This window comes from Lycium barbarum, chromosome 1 (assembly GCF_019175385.1).
Source record: "Lycium barbarum isolate Lr01 chromosome 1, ASM1917538v2, whole genome shotgun sequence".
Classification (NCBI taxonomy): domain Eukaryota; kingdom Viridiplantae; phylum Streptophyta; class Magnoliopsida; order Solanales; family Solanaceae; genus Lycium; species Lycium barbarum.
The window spans coordinates 103,442,398-103,467,038 of NC_083337.1; the positions used below are offsets into that span (position 1 = coordinate 103,442,398).

The 24,641-nt window shown below is 38.5% G+C and overlaps 1 protein-coding gene across 1 annotated transcript; it reads left to right on the forward strand.

Annotated features, from left to right (window-relative positions):
• The first annotated feature begins 17,932 nt into the window (after positions 1 to 17,932).
• Positions 17,933 to 19,291, forward strand: LOC132613188 (uncharacterized). The gene is made up of 3 exons (XM_060327237.1): positions 17,933 to 18,508; positions 18,602 to 19,012; positions 19,106 to 19,291. The coding sequence occupies exons 1-3, from the start codon at positions 17,933 to 17,935 to the stop codon at positions 19,289 to 19,291; spliced, it is 1,173 nt and encodes a 390-aa protein (XP_060183220.1).
• The last annotated feature ends 5,350 nt before the right edge of the window (positions 19,292 to 24,641 follow it).

The following is a 24,641-nucleotide window of genomic DNA, read 5'->3' on the forward strand; positions in this document are numbered from 1 at the left end:
TATGGCATAATGAACCTTAATGATAATTGATGATGTGACTACATTACAAATGAATTATGAATTTGCTTCTATGCTATGAGAACTGGTTGTTGTGATTTACCTTGCTATTCGCGAGGAAGAGTAGCCACTATGGATCCTAGTGTACTAATTGCCTTGCCATTCGGGGGGAAGAGTGGCCACTTCTGGGTTCGCTACCTGGGGTGTATTAATTGCCTTGATATTCGGGAGGAAGAGTAGCCACCGTGAATCCATATTTCGGTGTATTGCGCAGTGCTGTCGATGTTGAGTTGGACCTATATGGTCGATTATGATATCCATCTTTATTATGGAACTGGTATTTATGCCTGATTGATTTAGAGCATAATTGAAATTGGGATTTTGAAACGGCTTTGTAAACTGTTTAACAAATCATATTAAGAAGCACAAAGTGAAATAACTATTTTATACTATCGTTTCAGAACTGATCTCTTTATGTATTATTGTACTTTATTTTCATATTACTTATTGTCCTCGAGGCACTCACTAAGTACGAAGTACTCAGGCATACCATTGTTGTCTTTGATGGTATGTTAGGTAACGGAGAAGAGCAGGTTCTTGATACTCCGGGCGTTTAGGAAGGACTTGTTGTTACTACTGATTTGGTGAACCCACACATTCATTCGTGGGACACCTTATTTATTTAATTCCATTTAATTATATTAGCTTCCGAGATGTATCCCGATGAGTTAGACATTTATTCCTTATTCCTAGAAGCTCCTTAGTACACATTCGAATGTGGGTGGAAGAAGAATTGTGGTGTAACTCTTTTGGGCACACTATCATGTTTTGGTTGAATTATTTAAATTATAAAGACTTCCGCTGATTTTATTCATACATTCATGATTTGTTACATTTATTTTATAAACTGTTGGAGGCGAATATTGAACCTGGCGGATTAAAGTGTTATTATTGTGTCGTTTAGGTTATTTCGATGTTGTACGTGACGTTGGATGCCGGTCACGTCTAGGGTGGGTTTTGGGGCGTGACAAAATATTATCAATTATAGAGAGAACCATTCCAAACATGGCTTATATCTCACTTCCTTCAACGAACTTAGTTCCACATGTCCATATGACTTCAAAATCCTATGGTACACACTTCAAGCTATCTAATACTTTTCTTAATCTCGTAAGGACTTCTTATTCACCTTAAGCTCGCATTAGTCTACTCACAACTCAACAATCTGAAATCTCGGAGATATAACATTCTTCCCCCCTTAGAAACATTCATCCTCAAATGTTAGACTTTTGGGGATCCTACAAAAATTTCGCCAGAATTTCCATTGTAATATGGCACTACCATCCTGTCACAACAACCCAAAATATATCGTCTCACAGGGCTACAACAACAATATTAATAACCATGGCCATACACGACCGAGAAAGCATCAAGGAAAGCATTACATACCGGAGGACAACGGCGTCTCTGCCTAAGTCTCCTCTGGGGGTGGAAATAAATATGGATACCTGAACTTCATGTCTTGCTCATCTTCCCAAGTCATCTCCTCTCTATTATTATTTCTCCATAAGACTTTAACTAAAGCTACATATTTGGTTTTGAGTCTCCGTACTTGCTTATCCAGAATGGCATTGGGAACTTCTTCATAGGAGAGTTGCTCGGTGACTTGAACATCATCTACCGGTACAATTCTGGAAGGATCTCCAATGCACTTATGAAGCATCGATACATGAAAAATCAGATGGACTGACTCCAATTATGAAGGTAGATCGAATTCATAAGCCACTTGGCCTACCTTGCGTACAATCTAATAAGGTCCAATGTACCGGGGATTAAGCTTTCCCTTTTTTCCAAATCTCATGACACCTTTCATTGGCGACACCTTCAAGAATACCCGATCTTTAACTTGGAACTCTAAATCTCATCGAAGATTATCTGCATAGAATTTCTGACGACTCTACGCTGTTAATAGCCGATCCTGTATGAGCTTAACCTTTTCTATAGCTTGCTGGACCAACTCTGGTCCTATCAATTTAGTCTCTCCTACTTCGAACCACCCAATTAGCGATCTGCACTTGTGCCCATATAAGGCCTTACACAGGGCCATTTGGATGTTGGAATGATAACTATTATTATAAGAAAATTCAATAAGCGGTAAGTGATCGTTCCAACTACCTCCAAAATCCAATACATATGCCCTTAGCATATCTTCAAGAGTCTGGATGGTACGCTCGGTTTGCCCATCAGTCTGTGGATGAAATGTTGTGCTAAGACTCACCTGAGTCCCCAAACCTTCTGGAAAAGATTTCCAGAAATTGGCTGTAAATTGTGTCCCTCTATCGGAAACAATAGATACTGGGACACCATGTACTTGTACTATTTCTTTGACATAAAGCTTTGCATAATCTTCCACTACATATGTAGTTCTAACCGGTAAGAAATGAGCTGACTTTGTGAGTCTATCCACAATTACCCATATAGAATCATACTTACGTCGAGAACATGGTAAGCTGCAATGAAGTCCATATTAATCACTTCCCATTTCCAAGTCGAAATTTCTATAGCTTGCAATAATCCACCAAGCTTTTGATGCTCAATTTTCACTTGCTGACAGTTAGGACATTGGGCTACGAATTCCGCTATATCTCTCTTCATCCCATTCCACCAATATATGGATTTAAGATCACGATACATTTTCATTTCTCCGGGGTGAACAGAATAACGGGAACAATGGGCTTCTCTCAATATTTAGTGGTGTAATCCTGCTAGATCAGGAACACACAACCTGCCTCGACATCAGAGAACTCCATCTCCAGAAATCTCAAAGGATGACTTCTTCTTCTGAGGAAGTTTATTTATGTAATGAACTAGTATGGGATCCTCGTACTGACGCTCTTTCACTTCGACTACAAGCGATGAGACAGCTGAATTCTGAATGGTATCTCCCATATTTCCCGAGTCCATTACTCGAACTCCTAGGCTGGTTAACTGTTGGAGCTCACGAGCTGACTCTATTTTCTCTGGTTGCACATCACATAAGCTACCTATTGATCTATATTTAAGAGCATCAGCCACAATGTTCGCCTTCCTGGGATGATATAGATGTTAACATCATAATCTTTCAACAACTCTAACCATCGTCGTTGTCGTAAATTCAATTTTTTCTGCTTGAAAATATACTAAAGGCTCTTGTGATCCGTATAAGTTTCCACATGGACACCATACAAATAATGTCTCCACATCTTCAATGCATGAATCACCGCAGCTAACTCAAGATCATGGGTTGGATAATTTTTCTCATGTTTCTGCAGTTGCCTTGAAGCACAAGCTATCACCTTACCATGTTGCATCAACACACACCCTAATCCAACGCCTGAAGCATCATAATAGACAACATAGCCTTCCGATCCCTCTGGAAGTGTCAGGACTGGGACAGAAGTTAATTTGTTCTTTAACTCCTGAAAACTGCGCTCACAAGCATCTGTCCATTGAAATTTAGTTGATTTCTGAGTTAGTCGCGTTAGTGGCACCGAAATAAAAGAAAAACCTTCTACAAATCTTCTGTAGTAACCTTAAGCCCAGAAAACTACGAACCACCGAAGGTGTTGTGGGCCTTGGCCAAGTCTTCACGGCCTCAATCTTCTGGGTGTCCATCTGAATACCATCAACTAAGATAATATGCCCCAAAAAGGTCACCGAATTCAACCAAAATTCACACTTTGAAAATTCTGCAAATAACTCTCGAGTCTGGAGAACTCTAAGAATAGTAAATAAATGATCTGTATGTTCTGCCTCGGACTGAGAATATACCAAGATATCGTCAATGAACACAATCACAAATAAATATAAGAAAGGCCTGAACACATTGTTCATCAAGTCCATGAATGTTGCCAGTGCATTAGTTAGCCCAAATGACATTACCGGGAATTCGAAATGGCCATATCTTGTTCTGAAGGCCGTCTTAGGAATATTTTCCTCCCTAACTCTCACCTGATGATACTCGGATCTCAAATCCATCTTTGAAAGCCAATTGGCACCCAGCAATTGATCAAATAAATCATTAATCCTTGGAAAAGGATATTTATTCTTGATCGTCACCTTATTCAATTGCTTGTAGTCAATGCACGTTCGTAAGGAGCCAGCTTTCTTTCTTACAAACAATACGGGTGTTCCCCACGGAGATGAACTAGGCCTAATGAAGCCTTTTTCAAGCAAGTCCTTCAATTGTTCTTTAAACTCTTTCAACTCTGCGAGAGTCATTCTATAAGGAGAAATAGATATGGGTTTGGTATCCGGTAGCACATCGATAGAAAAATCAATCTCCCGCTCTGGAGGAAGGCTTGGAAGCTCTTCCGGGAATACATCCGGAAACTCATTCACTACGGGGACTGACTAAAGAGTTAGCGATTCGGCTTCTATATCTAAAACTTGGACTAAATGATAAATACAACCTTTAGCAATCATTTTGCTTGCCTAGAGATAGTAAATAAACCTACCTCTCGGAGATGCTGTATTTCCTTTCCATTCCAAAACTAGTTCTCCCGAAAACTGGAAGCGAACCATTTTTGTTCTACAATCAACATTGTCATAGCAAGAAGCCAACCAATCCATGCCCATAATAACATCAAAGTCCACCATTTTCAACTCATGTAAATCAACTGTTGTATGAAGATCACAAATCACCACTACATAATTTCTATATACTGGACTAGCTATTACCGGATCGCCAATGAGTGTCGATATCTTGAAAGGTTTGATTGACTCCGGTTTCAACCCAAATCGACTAGCAATATAAGGAGTAACATATGACAAGGTAGAGCCTAGATCGATCAAAGCATATACATCATGAGAAAATACCGACAATATACATGTGACGACATCAGGGGGAGGACTCATGATCCTGTCGTCCAGCCAATGCATAAATACAATGTTGAGGACCACTAGAACTGGAAGCTCCTCCTCTACCTCTACCACGGCTGACTGGCGTCAGTGAACCTTGCCTCGGAGGGCGTATAAATGATGAAGACCCGGCTGTCGACCTTGAAGGCTGAAGCCTACCCCTACCACCAATCGAGGGGCAGTCACGCATGATATGGCCTGGCCGACCGCATGTATTACAAACATCGGAGCCTAACTGGCACTAGACCCAATGTGATTTCTTGAACTGAGAACATCGTGGCATGGGTGGCCTTGCCTGACCCGAGTCGCCTCTGTAATAAGAACCCGAAGCTCTAAAACTCTGGCCCTGCCCGTAGTGAGTAGATCTGTCAAATCTGTGGCCCGTAAACCGTGGAGGCACACTAGTCATAGAATGGCCTGAATGCCTAGAAAACTACTATCTTTGCCCTTCTCTAAACTCACTAGTCGGACCCGAAGATCTAGCCCTCTTATTATAACCTTTGTCAAGCTCACGCTTACCGCTTTGCGGTTGTTGGCTTTCCTCCAAATTCTGGGTGTGAGCTTGAATGCGAGAAATATCCATATTGTCCTGAAGGGACGCAGTCAGTCACTTATCCATCAAATGTGGCCCTAAGCCACTCATGAATCGGCGTACTCAATCACCCATATCCGCTACCATGGCCGGAGCATACCTAGCCAAAGAATTGAAGCGGACACTATACTCTAAGGCACTCATACTTCCTTGCCTAAGATTTAACAACTTATTGGCTCTAGACCGCCAAACATGAGGGGGCAAGTAATGTCGAAGGAAAGCATCAACAAATTCTTTCCATAACGAGGGAGGTGCATTAACTCCCCTAGAAGACAACCAAACCATATACCAATGAACTGCAACATCCTGCAATCTATACTATGCTAACTCCACCGATTCAACATCAGAAGCATGCATTAACTGAAGTGTCCTTAACATTCCATCAATAAAGTTTTGAGGGTCCTCATTCGTCTTTGACCCGAAGAACTCCGGAGGGTTCAAGCAAATAACATCACGGGCTCTTGTACTTACCGTCCTATCACCATGACCCATACCCTACCGCTGGGCCTGAAAGGCGACTAACTGAGTCAGCAATTGAATGGCCTCTTTCATCTCTTGGCCTGAAATCTCTGGTGGAGGAGCTAGGGGTGCTGGAGCTGGGACTGAGACTCTCTCATGCTCCTAAGAAATAGGCAACGAGTGAGAGAAATGAGATCGAACTGCATTCCGGGACTCACCTTCCTCTATATCCGTTAGCAGTACTCGTTCAGCCCGTTTTTCAGCCATTGTCTGCCCTTTTGGGCTGCCATAGCTTTCCTCTTTATAGGCATTTCTGAAATACATAACACACGGTTAAGGAAAGAGAAATCCTTATGTCATGGCTCAATCGAACGATCTATGAAGAAAGAACGTCATTCATTCCTATATGCCCGCAGCCCCCTATTTATAAGTGTGGCGCACAACACACTCATAAACAAGACTCTACTGGACACGGCTCGTAGACACACCCTAGGACAGAACTGCTCTGATACCACTTTTGTCACGACCCAACCAAAGGGCCATGACGGGCACTCGGAACTAACCCACTCGGGCACCTCTCATCGTATATTCATATTCACATCTAGGTGAGACACATGGCCTGCTAACAATATCTACACATCAATAATGCCATTTCCATTGGGCTAAGGCACTTTTATATCAACATTAACAATCATGCCCATATACATATATACAAGCCGACGAGGCTGACAAAATGATATACAAAATATGAGCCGACAAGGCTACAAGACATTTAACTGTACTCCACTGCCTACGAGCCTCTCGAAAGAGTATGCAACATCATGTAGATAGGACAGGGCCCTGCCATGCCCATATATACACAAAAGAATAGTACCAACGGCTGCAGCTCCAAATCAAGTGGAGCTCCTCTAAGCAGTCTCTAGATAAGCGGCCTAAGGATCAAGTCTATCTCCCTGTCCACCTGCGGGCATGACACAGTGTCCACAAGCAAAAGGACGTCAGTGAAAGGGTAATCTAGAAATAAATGACTCACTTTTATTTTCATAATTAATCGATTTATATGATAAAAGATCATATCTATAACATTTTGGAAACTTATCTTTTTGACACCTTTTTATCAAAGACTGATAGGCTTAGGAATGGACATCTCAGAGTGTTGACTCCTTGCAAGCAATAGCTAAACCTAATAAGATAGCAATTACAACTCAAGAAGTAATAAGTACTTGGCCAAGTACTTGGAAATCCCCTATTTGCCGATAGAAATGTTGGCCTACTTCCACACCCGATATATCGTATAACCCCTTTAGAGTATTGTTTTAGTACGAACAATGTACTGAGTATGTAAGGCATAATCAATAACATTATAGAATCATGAGCAATAACATAAGAGAGGGGAGTCATACAATGATAGAGCCTTTTATACCTCTAGCGACGTTTATCATATTTACTTACCCTTTTACTAATGGGAACCTTCCATTACATATACTTACATATATAGTAGCACTATACCCAACTATAGAGGTTTGGTGTTTCACATACTCGACCATGACAAGGTTCGATGTTATACATACCGGGCCCTACCAAGGTTCAGTGTTATCCGTACCCAACTGCAGTGGTACGCGCGCAATAGATATCATACCTGGCCATATAAGCTCGGTGTTACTCAATAGCCACACACACACACACACACAGATATATATATATATATATATATACTCAATAGCCACACACACACACACACACACACACATATATATGAGTACCTAAGTATCGTCAGTAACATCATCATCATCATCATCATCACTTCTGCTATATCTTTCCTTAAAAGATCAACTATCAAAGGATAGAACCAATAGTATCATGAGAATATCAAGAACTATGAGCTTTAGTGATTCTAGGAATGAAGTCATCATGGAAGACATTATAGAATTCAGGTGAAGGTATACATTAATGGGATCATACCTTAAGGAAGAAGGGTTAGCCTTACATACCTTTATGTCTTCTTAGCTACTCAAGGTTCACCTCCAAAGCCCGAGAAATCTACATTTGAGAGGGTCCATACCAAGGTGAGGCTTCAAAGACACCTTTAAGTTCAAACTAGTATAATTCGTAAGCTATCGAAAATTGGGCAGCATTGCTCCTGTTTCATCTACTTCTACCAAATTCCAATACAACTCCCAAACAACAATGACATTATTAACAATACCATACTCAAGATACTTTACTCAAATTAGGCATCATTCAATCCGCAAAAACTCCTTTTTAAGATCATTCATAACAATACCTACAACACAACACCATATATACTTAGATGCAAAACTTCCTCAACATCATTAATAACATCCACAACAAGATTATACTCATAGCATGCAAAAAATTACAATTCAAGTTAACATATAGTTCATCATACCTCCAAGTTCATACTTGAACCCTATTTCAACTTTTCTTCCATTACCCACTTGGTATAACAATCAAACAACCTCAACTATATGTAAAATATGTAAAAACTTACCTTAATCTCACAAGATCAAGTCTTGGATCAACTTACTCCACCAAAAGGAAAAAACCCTAACATCAACACCCAAGGAAGACTTGAGTTCCACAAGCCCTAGCAAGCTTCTTAGCACTTGAATCTCTTAATTCTCTTGGACTTGGCTTAGATTAGGTTATGCAGTTGAAGAGAGGGTGTTTGGAGAGCTCTTGGATCCGATTTGGGAAAAACAAGTTCCAAATAAGGTAGAACAAAATATATAAAGCGTGACTTAAAATTCCAACGGGCAATCCTGCGCCCACTTTGACGGACCGTCAAAATTCCTACGGTCAGTCAAATTGCACCGTCAAAGTGGCCTACCCAAAATGGCTCATTTTGACCATTATACGGTGGTGCTCCACCATTTGACAGACCTTAAAATGTTATACGGTACGTCAAATGGTCCGTCAAAATGCCATCTTCCGATAAGTTGTTCCTTTCGATTCGTTTGACTCCCAATATTTATGGAACCTTCTTGGCACTTGCATAACACTTCATTAACCACACAAGAGGCCCCATAGCCCCTCCTCAAGATGTTACTAAATAATTATTAGCTCAATTATAGCGAGAACCTTTCCAAACATGGCTTATATCTCACTTCCATCAATAAACTTAGTTCCACATGTCCATATGACTTCAAAATCCTATGGTACACATTTTAAGCTATCTAATACTTTCCTTAATCTCGTAAGGACTTCTTATTCACCTTAAGCTCGCATTAGTCTACTCACAATGCAATAATCTGAAATCTTCGAGATGTAACATTATTGTTCTATTCTTTGGTCCTACTTCAAGGTGCCACACCTTCTTTCTCTTGAACTGATTAAGTTCTTCCTACATTGCAATAATCCAATATGCATTCTGCAAAGCTTGATTAACCTTTTTGGGCTTAATAATAGATAGGAATGCATTAAAGGCATAGAGATTCTTTAACCTGGACCTTGTCGTGATCCATGAGTTTAGATCCAATAATACCTTATCTGTAGGATGAGATCCTTGATATTTAAATCTTCTTGAAACTACTCCTTGTAGGGTTAAGGAGTTTTAATTTTGAACTTCACTTGGTGAACCAGGTTCATCAAGGGTTTCATCAGTTGTTCCCCCTGTCTGCAAGACTTGCTCTTCACTTATCAATGGATTTGACTCATCAAATGACTTACTTAGCTTATTTCCATTTTAAGTTGCACTATTTTCTCTCGTAGTATATCTAAATATGGGGTCCTCATCATCATCCTGTACCTGTTTCTCATAAATAATACTTGATTCATCAAAGACAACATGTATATTTTCTTCTATCAGCATAGTTCTTTCTTTAAACACCCTGTATGCTTTGTTGTTTTGTGCATATCTTACAACATTCCCTCATCACTTCATGCATCAAACTTCCCTGGAGATTTCTTTCCAATGTTGTGAATGAAGTATCAACATCCAAAGGTTCTTAGATGATAGATGTTAGGCTTTCTTCCTTTAAGTAGTTCATAATGAGTTTTATTCAATAGAGACCTAGTCATGCATCTATTTAAAATGTAACAAGCAGTGTTTATGGTCAGCCAAAAGCTTCCGGCAATATTGCTGGCAAGTATCATTGTTCTAGCCATCTCTTCTAAGGTCCTACTATTCCTTTCAACTACTCCATTTTGATGTTGGGTTCAAGGGGCAGAGAAGTTATGGTCAATACCATTTGTGGAATAACATTTTTTGAATTTTGCATTTTTTAATTCAGTTCTATGGTGAGATCTGATTGACTTCAGTTTGTTTCCTAATGTTCTCTATAATCTTTTTATCAAGATCACGAATACGTCATATGCCTCATTTTTAGATGAAAGAAATAATATCCATGCAAATCAGGTGAAATCATCAATAACAAATATCTACCTTTTACCACCCCGGCTCATTACTCTCATTGGTCCACACTGATCTATATGGACCAAATCTAGAGACTTGGGTTGTACTGACTACCATTTTCGACTTGAATGATGATCTTACCCGTTTCCCCTAGCACATTGCAAACTTTGTCATATTTGAACTTAATGTTTGGCAAACCAATCACTAAATCTTGGGAGACTAGTTTATTTAGTTGACCAAGGCTGGCATGACCTAGTCTCGTGTGCCACAGTAGAGGGTCACAATCTATAACACTTAGGCATTTTAAGTCATTACCATGTATTCCCATGATATCTGCTTTGTACACATTTTTGTGTCGTAGGGCTGTTAGAACTATGTTGCCTGTCATGAGATCAGTAACACACCCTTTGCAGATGTAAACACTACCATATTTCCCTTGTGACACAATTGTGAAATGTTCGATAAATTATGCTACAGTCCATCTACGAGGTAAACGTTGTCAGTTGCATAATTCTCTGATCTGCCTATCTTCCCTATTCCTTTGACTTGTCCCTTTTTACCTCCTCAAAATTCTACACTTTCCCCTTCTAGTGCTGAGAGTGAGCAAGAAATTTCTTTGTCTCCAGTCATGTGTCCTGAGCATGCGCTATCCATGTACTAGTTTTGCTTGCTTTCTTTTGTCTTGATTTTAATCTCCTTTTCTCTGTCTGAGGTTGAGTCTCTGATTGCCCTTAACAGATAGTGTTCCCCTTAATCTTATGAGTCCTCACTTGAGGCCCATGTTGTAACTATGGCCCTTTTGGTGCCCTTGTTTCTCTTCTCTTTAACCTGTTCCTTCTTCTTGTTTTTTTTTTTAGCTTTTTCCTTTTTCCATTCTATTTCCCACAAGGGACAATCCTTTATCAGATGATCATTCTTGTCACACTTGTAACATCCACCATAATGCATGTTATCACTTCTTCCCTTTCTGGAGGTGTTACTTCTGCCATCATGTTTTCCCCTTTTGAGAAATTTTCTAAAGTTCTTTGCAATTAGAGCCACATTCGCTTCATCTAGTTTAAAATCACCACTTTCAGTTGCTTTGAGAGCCAGACACCTTCTGTCAATTGTCTCCTCATCTTTGCAGTTTTTCATATCCATCTCATGCGTCTTCAGATTTCCTATTAGTTTATCTAGAGACATATGTTCAATGTCTTTGGCTTTCTTTATTGCAGTGACTTTCATCTCAAATGACTTGGGAAAAGTTCTCAAGACTTTATCCACATAGTCTTCTGTGGTAATGATTTCCCCAAGCGATGTTAGTACATTCACAAGAGATGTGTACCTGGTAAACATCTCAGAGACGGTTTCTTCTGGCTTCATCTAGAAATTTTCAAAGTCAGTGGCAAGCATAGCCTTTTTGAATTTCTTGACTTGACTTGTTCCCTCATGAGTGTTAGCCAGTGCATCCCAGATTTGTTTGGCGGTTTTACGCCCAGAGATCCTGTTGTACTCATCTGGTCCTAATTTGCAAAACAAGAGGTTTTTGGCCTTAGCATTTTTCTCTAGCATCTTGTAATCACTTTCAAGATACTCAATCTTCTCCTTTTATATGTCAGCTCCATCAGTTCCCTTCTTTGTAGGGTATTTGGGACCATCAGTGATTCTATCTAGAGTTCAAAGTCTTCTGTTTGTAAATGGTCTTCATTTGTTCCTTCCACCAGGCGTACTATTGCCCATTGAATAATGGTGTCCTATGAGTTGACTGGCCTTCACTATCCTATAGGTGGTGCAGCATTCAATATGATCTTCTCATAAGGTGTTAGCCTCATCAAAGAGAACGTGCTCTGAACCCACTTGTTAGATAGCACGACCTACATTCTATCCTAAGCAATATCCAATTTTTGCCTAAGGATGGAACACGATACTTTACCTGTTCTACGCTGGCGTCTTGGAGAATTTAAACAATAGGTAAGTAAAGAACACAATTCTTTTTACGTCGAAACCACCCGGCTCACAAAAGTGATAAAAACCATGACCTACACCTCTGCATGATTTTCCCCAAACTCCACTACAATGATGAGCCTCTACAATTTCAAGTTACAAATTCTGTAACCTACGAACTAACCTCTAATTCCTATCATCCTAATCAACCTCTAACTATCAAGCAACCTTCAAGTAGACCTCCAACTTAAAGTTGAATTTACAACGTTTTTGTACCTAGTTGGCTGCTTCTAACAGAGTGTTACACCCCGTATCTTCGAAGAAGCACTTATCAAATTTAAAACATAAGTACATTGAGTTATGATTAAGTAAAATCACTTTGGAACTTGCTACAGTGACCCGACCCGACTTTTGAACCTTATAAAAGGTGGAAAACCCCGTATTTTTCACCCAAAATCAGATTTTTAAGCTCAGAAACATAAAGGGAAATTATGTCATAAAACGTTGAGGGTTTGAATGATTTTCAAGTGGCGGAGTATTAATCGAAGCTCGGATAATGCATATATGTGATTCTAGTATGGTTTTGCGGTGGATTCAAGGTGGATATTGAAGATATCGCTGTTTTAAAAAAAATAAGGTATGAATCTCTCCTTATTAAAATTACTTTTGGTTTATTTACGAAGATAGAGTGATTAAATGGTTGTATAATAAAGTTGTTAGTTGAGAAATTGGAAAAACATCGCGTGGGATGTTTTATGGAATATTTTGATATTGATAATGATGTTGTTGATGTTGGTGCTGTTGTAGTTATTATTTTGTTGGTATTGTGATTTCGGGCTAGGGATATAAACAAGGGAGATGCTGCCCAAATTTCAGCAAATTTTAAGAGGATTTAATTTGAAGGCTTAAGACAAGCATATGATAATGAGCGTAACAATAGTATGAATGATCTTATGTAGATTGCAAGACATAAAGTAAGTTGAAAAAGTCGAGAAGTAAGCTTCCAGGTATGTTAAGGCTACTTCCTTTCTTTCTAAAGGCATGATTCTTTTTCCTATGAACGCATACATGGATTCCACAATATCCTTACTTCCAAAAAGCTCGAAGTTCATGATTCTCAAAGTTCTTGTGATGCTAAAGATAGATGTTTCTGTGATGGTAATAACTATGATGATTCCATTTCTTAAGATTCCTACTATTAAGACCTCTTTGACTATTCACACAAGGATGTGCTATTCACGAAGATGATTCTTGGGTTACCATAACCCTAGTGTAGTACTCCTTTCTAGTTAAAAGCTAGTATAAGAATAGTTAAGTTATATAAGATGATTGAATGTCAGGAGGTATAATTAGTGTATATGTTGTTTGTAGGATATTATGTTGCCTTCGAGTTATTATTATATGTATACGCCTAGCCTACGGGTCACGGAGTTGCGCATACCTGATCTACGGGCCATGGAGTTGATTATACCTGATCTACGGGTCATGGAGTTGATTATACCTAGCCTATGAGTCATTGAGTTTTATTTATGGAGTTATGTTATCTATGCCTGACCTTCGAGTCATGAAGTTATATCTATAGAGTGATGTTATCTTGCCTCAGATGAGAGGCAACCTAGGTAGAGCACCTCCAGATGATTTCTTGAAATATCCAGAGTATAGTTTGTTATTTCATTTCAGTTGTTATCTTGCCTTACATATTCAGTACATTATTCGTACTGACGTACCTTTGTCTAGGGGCGCTGCATTCATGCTCGCAGGTTCAGGTAGTCGGATAGACGATTTAGCTAGGTAGGCCTTCCAGTCAGCCGCAGTCAGTGCACTCACTTGGTCCGGAGCTACAGTCCCTTTGGTGGTATGCTATTTGAAATGTATATATGGGTGTGACGGGGTCTTGTCCTGTCCTTTTTACAGCTCATGTTCCCTAGAGGTCTGTACACAGTTGTATGTAGTTGGGATATTATGTAGCCATGTTGGCTCTTAGTTTTATTGTTCAGCCTACATAGCAACCTCGTCGGCATGGTCAGTTGTGTATATATTTTTTGGGTGTGTGTGTGCCCAATTCAGATGAGACAGACAACATTTGTTTATATATATCCAGATTACGGCCTCGCCGGCTGGTTGATATTGTCGGTGTGCAGGTAGGCCTTAGCAGAGTTTCAGATTTAGAGTGGTTCGCTCGGGGCCTAGTTTGGCATCGAGTGCCAGTCACGCCGCTCCAAATTTGAGGTTTGACAAACTTGGTATCAGAGCAGTTCTGTCCTAGAGTTATCTACAGACCGTGTCCAGTAGAGTCTTATTTGTGGGTGTGAAGTGCGCCACATTTATAAACGGGAAGCTAGAGGGCATTTAGGATGGTTACTCTTCTTTCTTATCTTAGATCGTACTGCGAAGCTAAGCCATAGGATATGAAGTCCCTGATTCTAACCCTAAATATTTTGGGTTGTGGAAGAGCAATTGATTATACAGTTTGGAGAAATTGATGAGAATTGAAGTTTGTTGACCCGAAAAGTATGTTCCCTACTTTATTGATACTGATGTATATGGACGACTAGTACATGAGCAGGATGCTACGTGTATTTGTGATTGCCCTGAGAGGCATTGGATGTATTTTCTGGGCTGTGTGCAGGGTCGAGGTAGTAAGAATTATAGAGGAAACTCTGCCAAATTTTTTACAAATTGAATTGTTTGAATGTCTATGCCATAGAGAAAGAGTAAAGGGAAATGTCATAACCAGACGTTTGGTAAGGTATGAGTGAATAAACAATTATGAGACGCTTTTAAAGAGGAATTTTAGAATGATTCTAATTTGATTTAAGGGATAAACCCATGAGGAAAAGTGATTAGTAGCTAGAGAAAACGGAATGAGCTGCATTCGAGATTTTAGAAGAATGAGACTTATTGAAGATATAAGGAAAGTTGATAGTAAGAACTCAAGTACAGTATTACGATTCATGGATTGACAAGTAAGAAATAACAAAGAGATATTGATATGGAAAAAGGAAGTTAATGAGTAGGGGAAGGTTTTATTTTATATATATATATATATATATATATATATATATATATATATATATATAGGATCAGGACGGGTTGATGATAGCCACATGGACTCATTTTATTGAACTTTCCTATATGATTTAAGTTTTCTTTGGGATTCAGAAGTCACCAGTTATTTAACTTCAAGGGGATTCTGAGTATTCGATAGTTGGTACTATTCTGAGAATTGTTATGACCAAGTTACTTCTGATATTAACGATGACCTTGGATCCAGCTATGAGAAATCGGAATAGCCGAGGGAAATTAGGAGCATATGAGCCTTACGATTAGAATTTTGAAATGATTGTAAGGTAGGAGTCTGGCTAGCTGGTCAAAAAGAGAGGAAATGTAATAAGTCAAAGACTCAGGACAGAGTTAAAAAGCAACGGGAGTATTTTGTAAGTAAGATATGAAAATGACCAAGTGAACAACCTAACCTAGCCGTCAACAACCTTGTACTGGCCAGAATGGCAAATCCATCCGGTGGAAAACCTCCACCGGTGGCCCCTGAATCGAGTAATGCACCTATACATACTAAAATTCCTTTGCAACCTCACCCCTTTCAAACCACTCCTACAGATTTGCCTACAGGGAAAACCACAACCCAAACATATGCCAATTTATTAAAACCATTTACGATTGATACAAACCAAGTTGAGATCCCTACCAAATATGTTACATATGTCGATGGAGAACCATACATTGCGTGGAAAAATATAGAGATACAACAAATGATTATAAAGGAGAAATTAAAATATGCAGTGATTGGTAAATTTTCGTATGATAATATTGACATTAAAGAATTACGTAAGGTGATTCCAAATCAATGTGGAATCAAAGGTGTTCCTATTATTGGACTGCTTGATGAGAGACATATATTAATTCGGTTGAATCTCTTGGAGGACTATGTGAAGATGATGTCCACACCTGCTTACTATTTGAAAGTACATGAAAGGTATTGCCAAATGAGACCTCTTATTTGGGACCCTTGGTTCAATCCAAAAGAAGAAACATCTAGGGCAGTTGCTTGGATTAGTTTTCCAGAGCTTCCTCCCAATTGTTTTGCTAGAGAAGTTGTATTCTATATGGCCACATCGGTTGCAAAGCCATTGACTGTTGATTTGGCCACATCGAATAGAACACGACCAAGTTGTGCAAAAGGCAAAGTAGAAGTGGACTTGTTAGCAAATTTACCCAAGAGAATCAACATTCCTGAATAAGTTGAATCAGGCATAATCAAATCAAAATGGATCAAAATTAATTATGATTACTTGCCTAAGTATTGTAAACATTGCAAATTACAAGTCCATGAGGAAAATGAATGCAGGGCACTCAATCCAGAACTTGCCTGAAAATTTAGAGAGGAAATAAGGAAAGAAAATGCAGAAGTTGTAAATGAAGAAGCACAAAATCGAGTAACCAATAAAGGAAGAGGGAGAGGATACAATCAAGGCAAGCAGGAATGGATGCTGAGAAGGAATAGATACAAGAAGGATAAGTTTGGTGTAATTATTGGAGAGGTGGATATAGATGACAAAAAAAGATGATGAGATTATCATGGAGACAAGCAATGCTTTTGAAGTGCTAAATGATATTGAGGAGAACAAGCAAGATGCTATGGCAAACAACACAAGTAATCAAGTGGATAAGCAAATGAAAGAAATTGAAGAAACATCAAAGAACTGGCAAAATCAGCAGTCAGTACCAGTTCTTACCAGTAATAAGTTTGCAACTTTAGATGATAGTGATGAGCAACAGTTGGAAGGTGATATGTATGTCACAAGCAGTGGAGCAAAGGGAGAAATCCAATCAGCATATATTACCAGTTACCCCCAGAAAAAAGATATTGCAAGTAGAGATGAGAAACAGTAGAAAGATGGTGAATTATCACAATCAGTGAAAGAAGAACCTACACATCAAGATGAGCCTTACAGTGCAGACAATTTTCAGAATGAAGGGCATCAAAAAGAAGTAGATGAGGAAAGCTTCAACAACACTCATAAATCTGATGCAAAGAAGGACGGAAACAAAGCAGATGCACAGATTAGTGAAGAAACACAACATAGCAGTAACACAGAAAATATAGTCATGAACACACCTGAGAGAGCATCAACACCTAATTATTCATTTGAGAGTAATGCTGTAACATCTCAAAGAAATACAAAGCAGCACAAGAAAAGTAAAAATGAAGGTGATAAGATGGAGGACCAAGAAATTGGTAAAACTAACAGGGAGATGGTAGAGCAGAATTTCAGGCGTGACTTTGGAAAAGTGCCTATACAGCTTGATGAAGTGGGGAGGATTCAAGAGGAAAAAAAGACATTTTGAAGAAGAACAAAAAGCATTTCAAGAACTTCAAGCAGAATTAGAAGACAGCTCTATGGACCAGAATTATGAAAATGCTGCTAGACAAGGGGATCTATCACTTCAGGAGATGGAAAAACTTAAGAAAGGCTCTAGCAAAGCAAGGAGTGCCAGATATAGCAGTTTACCCCCTGGGGTGACAACAAGACATAGACGGGCTAAGAAATCTAGTTTACAATGATAGACAAAGTACTGTTTTGGAACATTAGATCAGTTAATACTCAAAATCTTTTGAGAGATTAACTGATTTAAATAGGAGAAATAACTATGCTTTAATAGCACTAATGGAACCTTTTCAAAGTGCAGATACCATTAATACTTACAGAGGTAGATTGGGTTATCAAAATTCATATATGAATAGGTCAGGAAAGATATGGATTTTCTGGGCTGATGAATGGCAAGGATTGATAGTAGCAGACACAGACCAACAAGTTACTTTGAAGATGAATTTGATGGGAAATGGACAGGAGTTTTTTATCACCACAGTCTATGCAAAATGTGATGAAAAAGAGAGAGAAGAACTGTGGGATTCTTTGACCCTTATGATTCCAGATAATAGTAATCCTTGGTTGGTTGGAGGTGATTTTAATGTCATTTTGTTAGAACAGGAAAAGCAAGGAAGACTTCCAGTGACTGTGCAAGAAACAATGGATTTTGTTCAATGTATTCAAAGTTGTGGATTAATAGACATGGGGTTTACTGGCAGTAGGTTTACCTGGTGGAATGGAAGAACACAAGAGGGTTGCATTTTCAAGAGGCTTGATAGAATACTATGTAATCAAGATTTTTTGAATGTCAAGCCAAATTCACAAGTGCATCACTTAATCAGGAAGGGGTCAGATCATGCCCCTCTTCATTTAGTTTGTGATGATGTGTCACAGATAATAAGGAAACCATTTAAGTTCCTGAATTTCTGGACCAATCATCCTACTTTTCATAATATTGTTAGATAGAACTGGCATGCTGATTTTGAGGGTAATCCTTTCTTTACTTATCATCATAAACTGAAGAAATTAAAGAAGGCTTTATCTCAGTGGAGTAAAGATACATGTGGAGATATTTTTCAGCAGATTTCTACACTAGAGGATACTATTAAAATAAAGGAATTACAGTTTGAATTGGCACCTACTCTTACAAACAGGGAGGAACTTCATAAAGAGCAGGCTGAACTGTGTAGATTTCTTTATTTGGAAGAAGAATATTGGAAGCAAAAAGCAGGAATGAAATGGTTTAAAGATGGGGACAGGAGCACTAAGTTTTTCCATTCCTATGTTATAGGGAAGAGAAAGAAATTAGCAGTGCAAAGGATTCAAAATCAAAATGGGGATTGGCTTACCTCTATTGAAGATATGGGAAATGAAGCAGTGAGATTCTACCAGGAGTAATTTCATGAGGAAAGTATGCCAACAAACTTGACATTACTGAAGAACATTCCTAAATTGATTACTAATGAATAGAACCATAGATTAGAGCAACTACCTGATAAAGAAGAAGTTAGAAAGGCAGTTTTCGGTCTTAATGTAGAAAGTGCAAGTGGTCCAGATGGTTTTACAGGACAATTCTATCAGAAATGTTGGGATATAGTAGGAGATGCCTTTACTTTAATGGCGAGGTCATTTTTCTGTGGTTATGAAATTCCATAATTCATAACTCACACAAATTTGGTCCTAATTCCAAAAAAGGAGCAGGTTAATACTTTTGGTGATATGAGACCTATTAGTCTGAGTACATTTGCCAATAAGATTCTTTCAAGAGTTCTGCATGAGAGATTAGTAGGTTTTCTACCTGACCTCATATCACCTAATCAGACTGGTTTTGTCAAAGGGAGGAGCATAGCTGAAAATGTTTTACTTGCACAGGAAATCATCAAAGATATCATGCTGAGAGCCAAACATGTTAATGTGGTCATCAAGCTTGACATGGCTAAGGCATATGATAGATTATCTTGGTTATTTTTAACTAAGGTACTGAGGAAGTTTGGTTTCAGTGAGGTGATAATAGATATGGTATGGAGATTAGTATCTAATAACTGGTACTCAGTACTAATTAATGGTCAAAGTCATGGTTTTTTCAAGTCAACTAGGGGAGTGAAACAGGGAGATCCACTATCACCCACACTATTTATTCTAGCAGCAGAGGTTCTATCCATAAGTCTTAATGTATTACATGAGAAAGCCAAATTTATTGGTTATGGTTTACCTAAATGGAGTCCTCAAGTGAACCATTTATCGTATGCAAATGATACAATTCTATTTTGTTCAGGAGATAGAACATCTCTAAGGATGATGGTAAAAAGATTAAGGAAGTATGAAGCTGCTTCTGGACAGATGATAAACATGGAGAAGAGTAGCTTTTATCTACATCACAAGGTGGAGCATCACATTGAAAGAAGAATTCAAAGAATTACAAATATGAGAAAGGGCATTTTTCCATTCACATAATTAGGTTGTCCTGTGTTTTATGGAAAAAGGAAGATCATATACTTTGTTGAATTGGTAAAAAAGGTAATGAAGAGGATGCTCTCATGGCAGAATAGATTTCTCTCATTTGGTGGTAGGTACATTCTCATTGCTCATGTCTTACAAACTATACCAATATATTTGCTATCTGCTATAAACCCTTTATCAGGGATAATTAAGCAATTGCATAAGATGTTTGCAAAGTTTTTCTGGAATAATGCAACAGGGAGTAAAAACAAACATTGGATTGCATGGGATAAACTCTGTTTTCCTAAAGAGGAAGGGGGAATTGGATTCAGATCTTTACATGATATTTCTAATGCTCTTTTTGCTAAATTGTGGTGGAATTTTAGAACTTCACATAGTTTATGGAGTGTATACATGTGGAATAAGTATTGTAAAAAGATGCATCCTGTGATAGCACAAGGCAGGGGAGGCTCAACCATATGGAAGAAGATGATTGAGGTTAGGGAACAGGTTGAACATAACATCTGGTGGCAGCTGAGGGATGGTAGTTCTAGTTTTTGGTTTGAAAATTAGACCAAACTAGGTGTTTTATACTATGTGATCCCTGAATCTAATATGGAAGAAGAAATAGAGGTGAAGAACTTTGTAGAGGCTGGAAGGTGGAATTTGGAGAAATTGTCTGAATTTTTGCCTGATGATATAGTTCTTCAAATTCAAGAGCAAATTCCAGTACCTAATGGGGATGAAGGAAATGACACACCTTGGTGGCAGTTGACTACAAATGGATCCTTTTCAGTTAAATCAGCTTGGGATTTTATGAGGCAAAGAGAGGAAAAGAGGGAAGTATTCAAATATATATGGGATAAAGGAGTTCCAACAAAGATTAATTTCTTTATGTGGAGGGTTTGGAAAGGAAGGATTGCTACAGATGACATAATGAAGAGGATGCAAATTGCTCTTCCTTCAAGATGTTGGTGCTGTTCCAATCCACAACAAGAAACCATGTCCCATTTATTTCTAACCTCTCCAATAGCTGAAAAGTTATGGAGAATGTTTGCTTCTTGTGCAGGTCTTATCATTGAAGGAAGGCAACTGAGTCAGGTGATACTATCATGGTGGACAACTGAGGCGAACCCTCAGTTGCAGACTATACTCAGAGTAGTACCAGAAATTATCATATGGGAGATTTGGAAAAGAAGAAATGCTATCAAACATGAGGCTAATGTTACATTTACCAGATTACAATTTCAAGTTTTACATACTATTCATCAGTTATGTAAAACTCGATACCCCTGGCTGTGTAACATTCCCATGGATTGGACAAGTTTGGTTCAATACCTTGGGAACTACAAACCTAAATTGTTTTATGCCAAAGTATTATGGAACAAACCCAATCCAAGGAATTCTAAAATGCAATATGGACGGGGCTAGTAGAGGAAATCCAGGGAGAAGCTCCTATGCTTTTTGTATGAGAAATCATAATGGAGATCTTATATGTGCACAAGCAGAGGAAATTCACGTGACCACAAATATGGAAGCAGAGGCAGTGGCAATCAGGCAAGCTTTAATTTATTGCAAAACTCAACAAATAACAGGAATACAACTGGAAACCGATTCAAAGGTTCATCAACAAATCATTCAAAAACAATGGAAACCTCCATGGGAGCTCATAGAAGTGATAGAAGTTATTCAAAGGGATATGATTCTTTGTCAAGCACATATAAGACACATTTTCAGAGAAGGGAATCAATTAGCTGACTGTTTGGATAATTTTTCACTAGAAAATAGTGGGAAATTTCAAGCAGCTCATTTTAATGATTTACCTACAACAGCTAAGAATATTCTTAATATGGACAAAGCACAAATTCCATATTTAAGGATACGGACCAGGCGAATCCGGATCAAATGAAGACGATAAGAGATAAAACCCTAACTTTTGGGGGTTGCATCTAAACACATTGCAAGAACATTCATGGAAAAGGCTTCGAGAGCAGCTCAAAGGAGATACAAAACGTACCTATGGGTTCGGCAGAACATTCAGATCTCTTCAATGAAAGCTGCCATGGATTCTTAGCTGCAACAGGGACACATCAACACCAAATCAACTACAAAGAGGATCAAGTCTTACAAAAGAGACGACTCATATGGAGATTCAAGCTCAGATATTCAATCGAAGAAACAGGATTTGGGATCGATTGGGGATTTTTGGAGAGAGAAGGTCCTAGCTCCTATTATGCTTTTCATTTTCCCCTTTCTCCGTTTTGTTGTCTTTTATTTGATTTGGAACACTAATTTGTTTTCTTTATTAAATAAATAAAAGCTCCACTAAGTCTTCTTAGTGGAAAGTTAATTAAAAAAAAAGTAAGATATAGAGAAGCGATGTAAACGATAATTCATGTGTGGCCACATTAATAGTCATGCGTGCCCTTATGATTGGTCTTGCAATATGCTAAAGGTATTGATTAAGCTGGGTATTGATATTAAGGTAGCAAGTGCTACAGGGGAATTTTAATCCTATTTCTCCGAATGTTAAAGTTGGATGGTCATGATGCAACAATATCAAGAAGAAGGAAAATATGTGTACATAAGAGTATGAATATTGTGATGTCATGAGAAGAAGAGAAGTGTAAGCAAGGGAAGTATGTTTCTAGTAAAGGTCAAGTAAAGTTTCCGAGGAAACGGTAAGGCACCGGTAGAGGCGAAGGACTATTCGGATAAAAAAAAATTAAAGTAAATAAGAAGGAGGGGTAGAGTATGGCAACACATGGTAAAGGGCGAATGCGAAGATCCCGGAAATAGATCTCGATAAATAGGATTGAAGCATAATAACGATAGGTATGGATGTAACCTGAGAAAGCATAATCATATTTTGTGGAAGAGTAATAAGATAAGAAGTTTGGCCAAGAGGTAAAACATAGATAGCATGGGAGAAGAGTTTTGATAGGGAGTACAGAGATTTGATTATAAAGGAAATAGGACTAATATACGATGGGTATGTATGGATATGAACAAGTTATGGCATCAAAAGGAATGATAGGAAAGGGATGAAAGGATGAAGAAAAGGATATATTTTATAAGTATTTATGAGTAGGACAAGGATCGACAAGATATCAGAAGAACAATGACCCCTGACTATGGTACAACCACTTAGTAAAGAAGAACTACAGAACAGTATGAGCTGGGCAAATGAAAGAGCGGGTCGCGGGAAATAGATGCGATAGTACATTGACTTACGATGGTATTGAAAGAAGAAACAAGATTTGGTTGGCTAAAGGATAAGGTCAGTGTAAGAGAGGGAACAGACAAAAGCCTTAAATCGCAAAGGTAAACATAGAAAATGAGTATCTAAGAACATCGGATATCTATGCAACTGATAAACTCAAACAACAAATAGGGTATGCCAGACTATGGGGAAGACTTATCAGGTAAAAATTAAGCGAAGGACAAGAGTCAATGAAGAACCTCAAAGGAGGTAATAGAGAAATGATGCGTCTGATTGGAACAAAGCTGGCGACAATGAACTCTCATAGAACAAGCAAAAGGATGGTTCTTCCAGAAAGGAAATGTCTATGATTGAAAACTGTAGACAAAGGAAAGAGTGAAATGATTTAAATTCGCTGCGAGATAAGGAGTCTGGTTCACATTTCGGCAAATTTCCAAATTATCCCTAATTTATCAGCTGAATTAAGGGATTAGCAACCTTAAGAATAAATTTAAAGAAAAGTGTCCTTGAAGATGAGATTTGAGATATTCTTGGAATAGGCACAGTAATTACCGATAGCCAGACCGAGCATAAGAAGCCTTATCAAGAACAAGAGAGGATCAAGTAAAGTATATGGATGAAAGGAAATTTCGGCGTGACATTAGCTGGAAGATAAAATACCGCAAGAATTTATTCAGCTGCTACAGGAAAGCGAGGGATACTATATTACCAGTTTCTGAGGTTATCCTTAAGGGGGGGAAGAATAAGTAAAATCCCAAGAAGAAGAGGGCACAAAACATCTGTGAAGCGTAAGAAGGATACGTAGGAGATCAAAATAAACAAGAATTTCTGGTATATTAGAATAAAAGGGAAGGTAAGACCAAAATTGGATAAAAGTATATGATAAGTATTGGATAAACGAGTATATGAAGATGTAAACGACAGAAGTCGAAGAGACAACGAGGATGATAAAGTATGAGGAGCTAGTCGGCAGACGAGTGATACGAAAAAGAGATAACCGCGAGCACGCACATAAATTTTAGCCACAAAAGGAGGAGAATAATATCCAAGAATTGATTGGGCAAGGAATTCGGTGAACTCGAGAATACCCCCATTGATAGCAAATCAACAGTAGTCAAGAAACACCAAAGGCATGGTGAAAGCATGCATATAGAGTTTACATATACGTAAGAACGATGAGCTAGTAATTGCACAAGGAAGATGTCACGACCCGACTCGGGGCCGCGACGAGCACCCGGTGCTAGCCCACCCGGGCACCCTCTTAGCTTACTCTTATACTTACATCTAGGTGAGCCACATGATTATACATACATTTCCATTCATTCGTCAACGAGTCCCAATTGG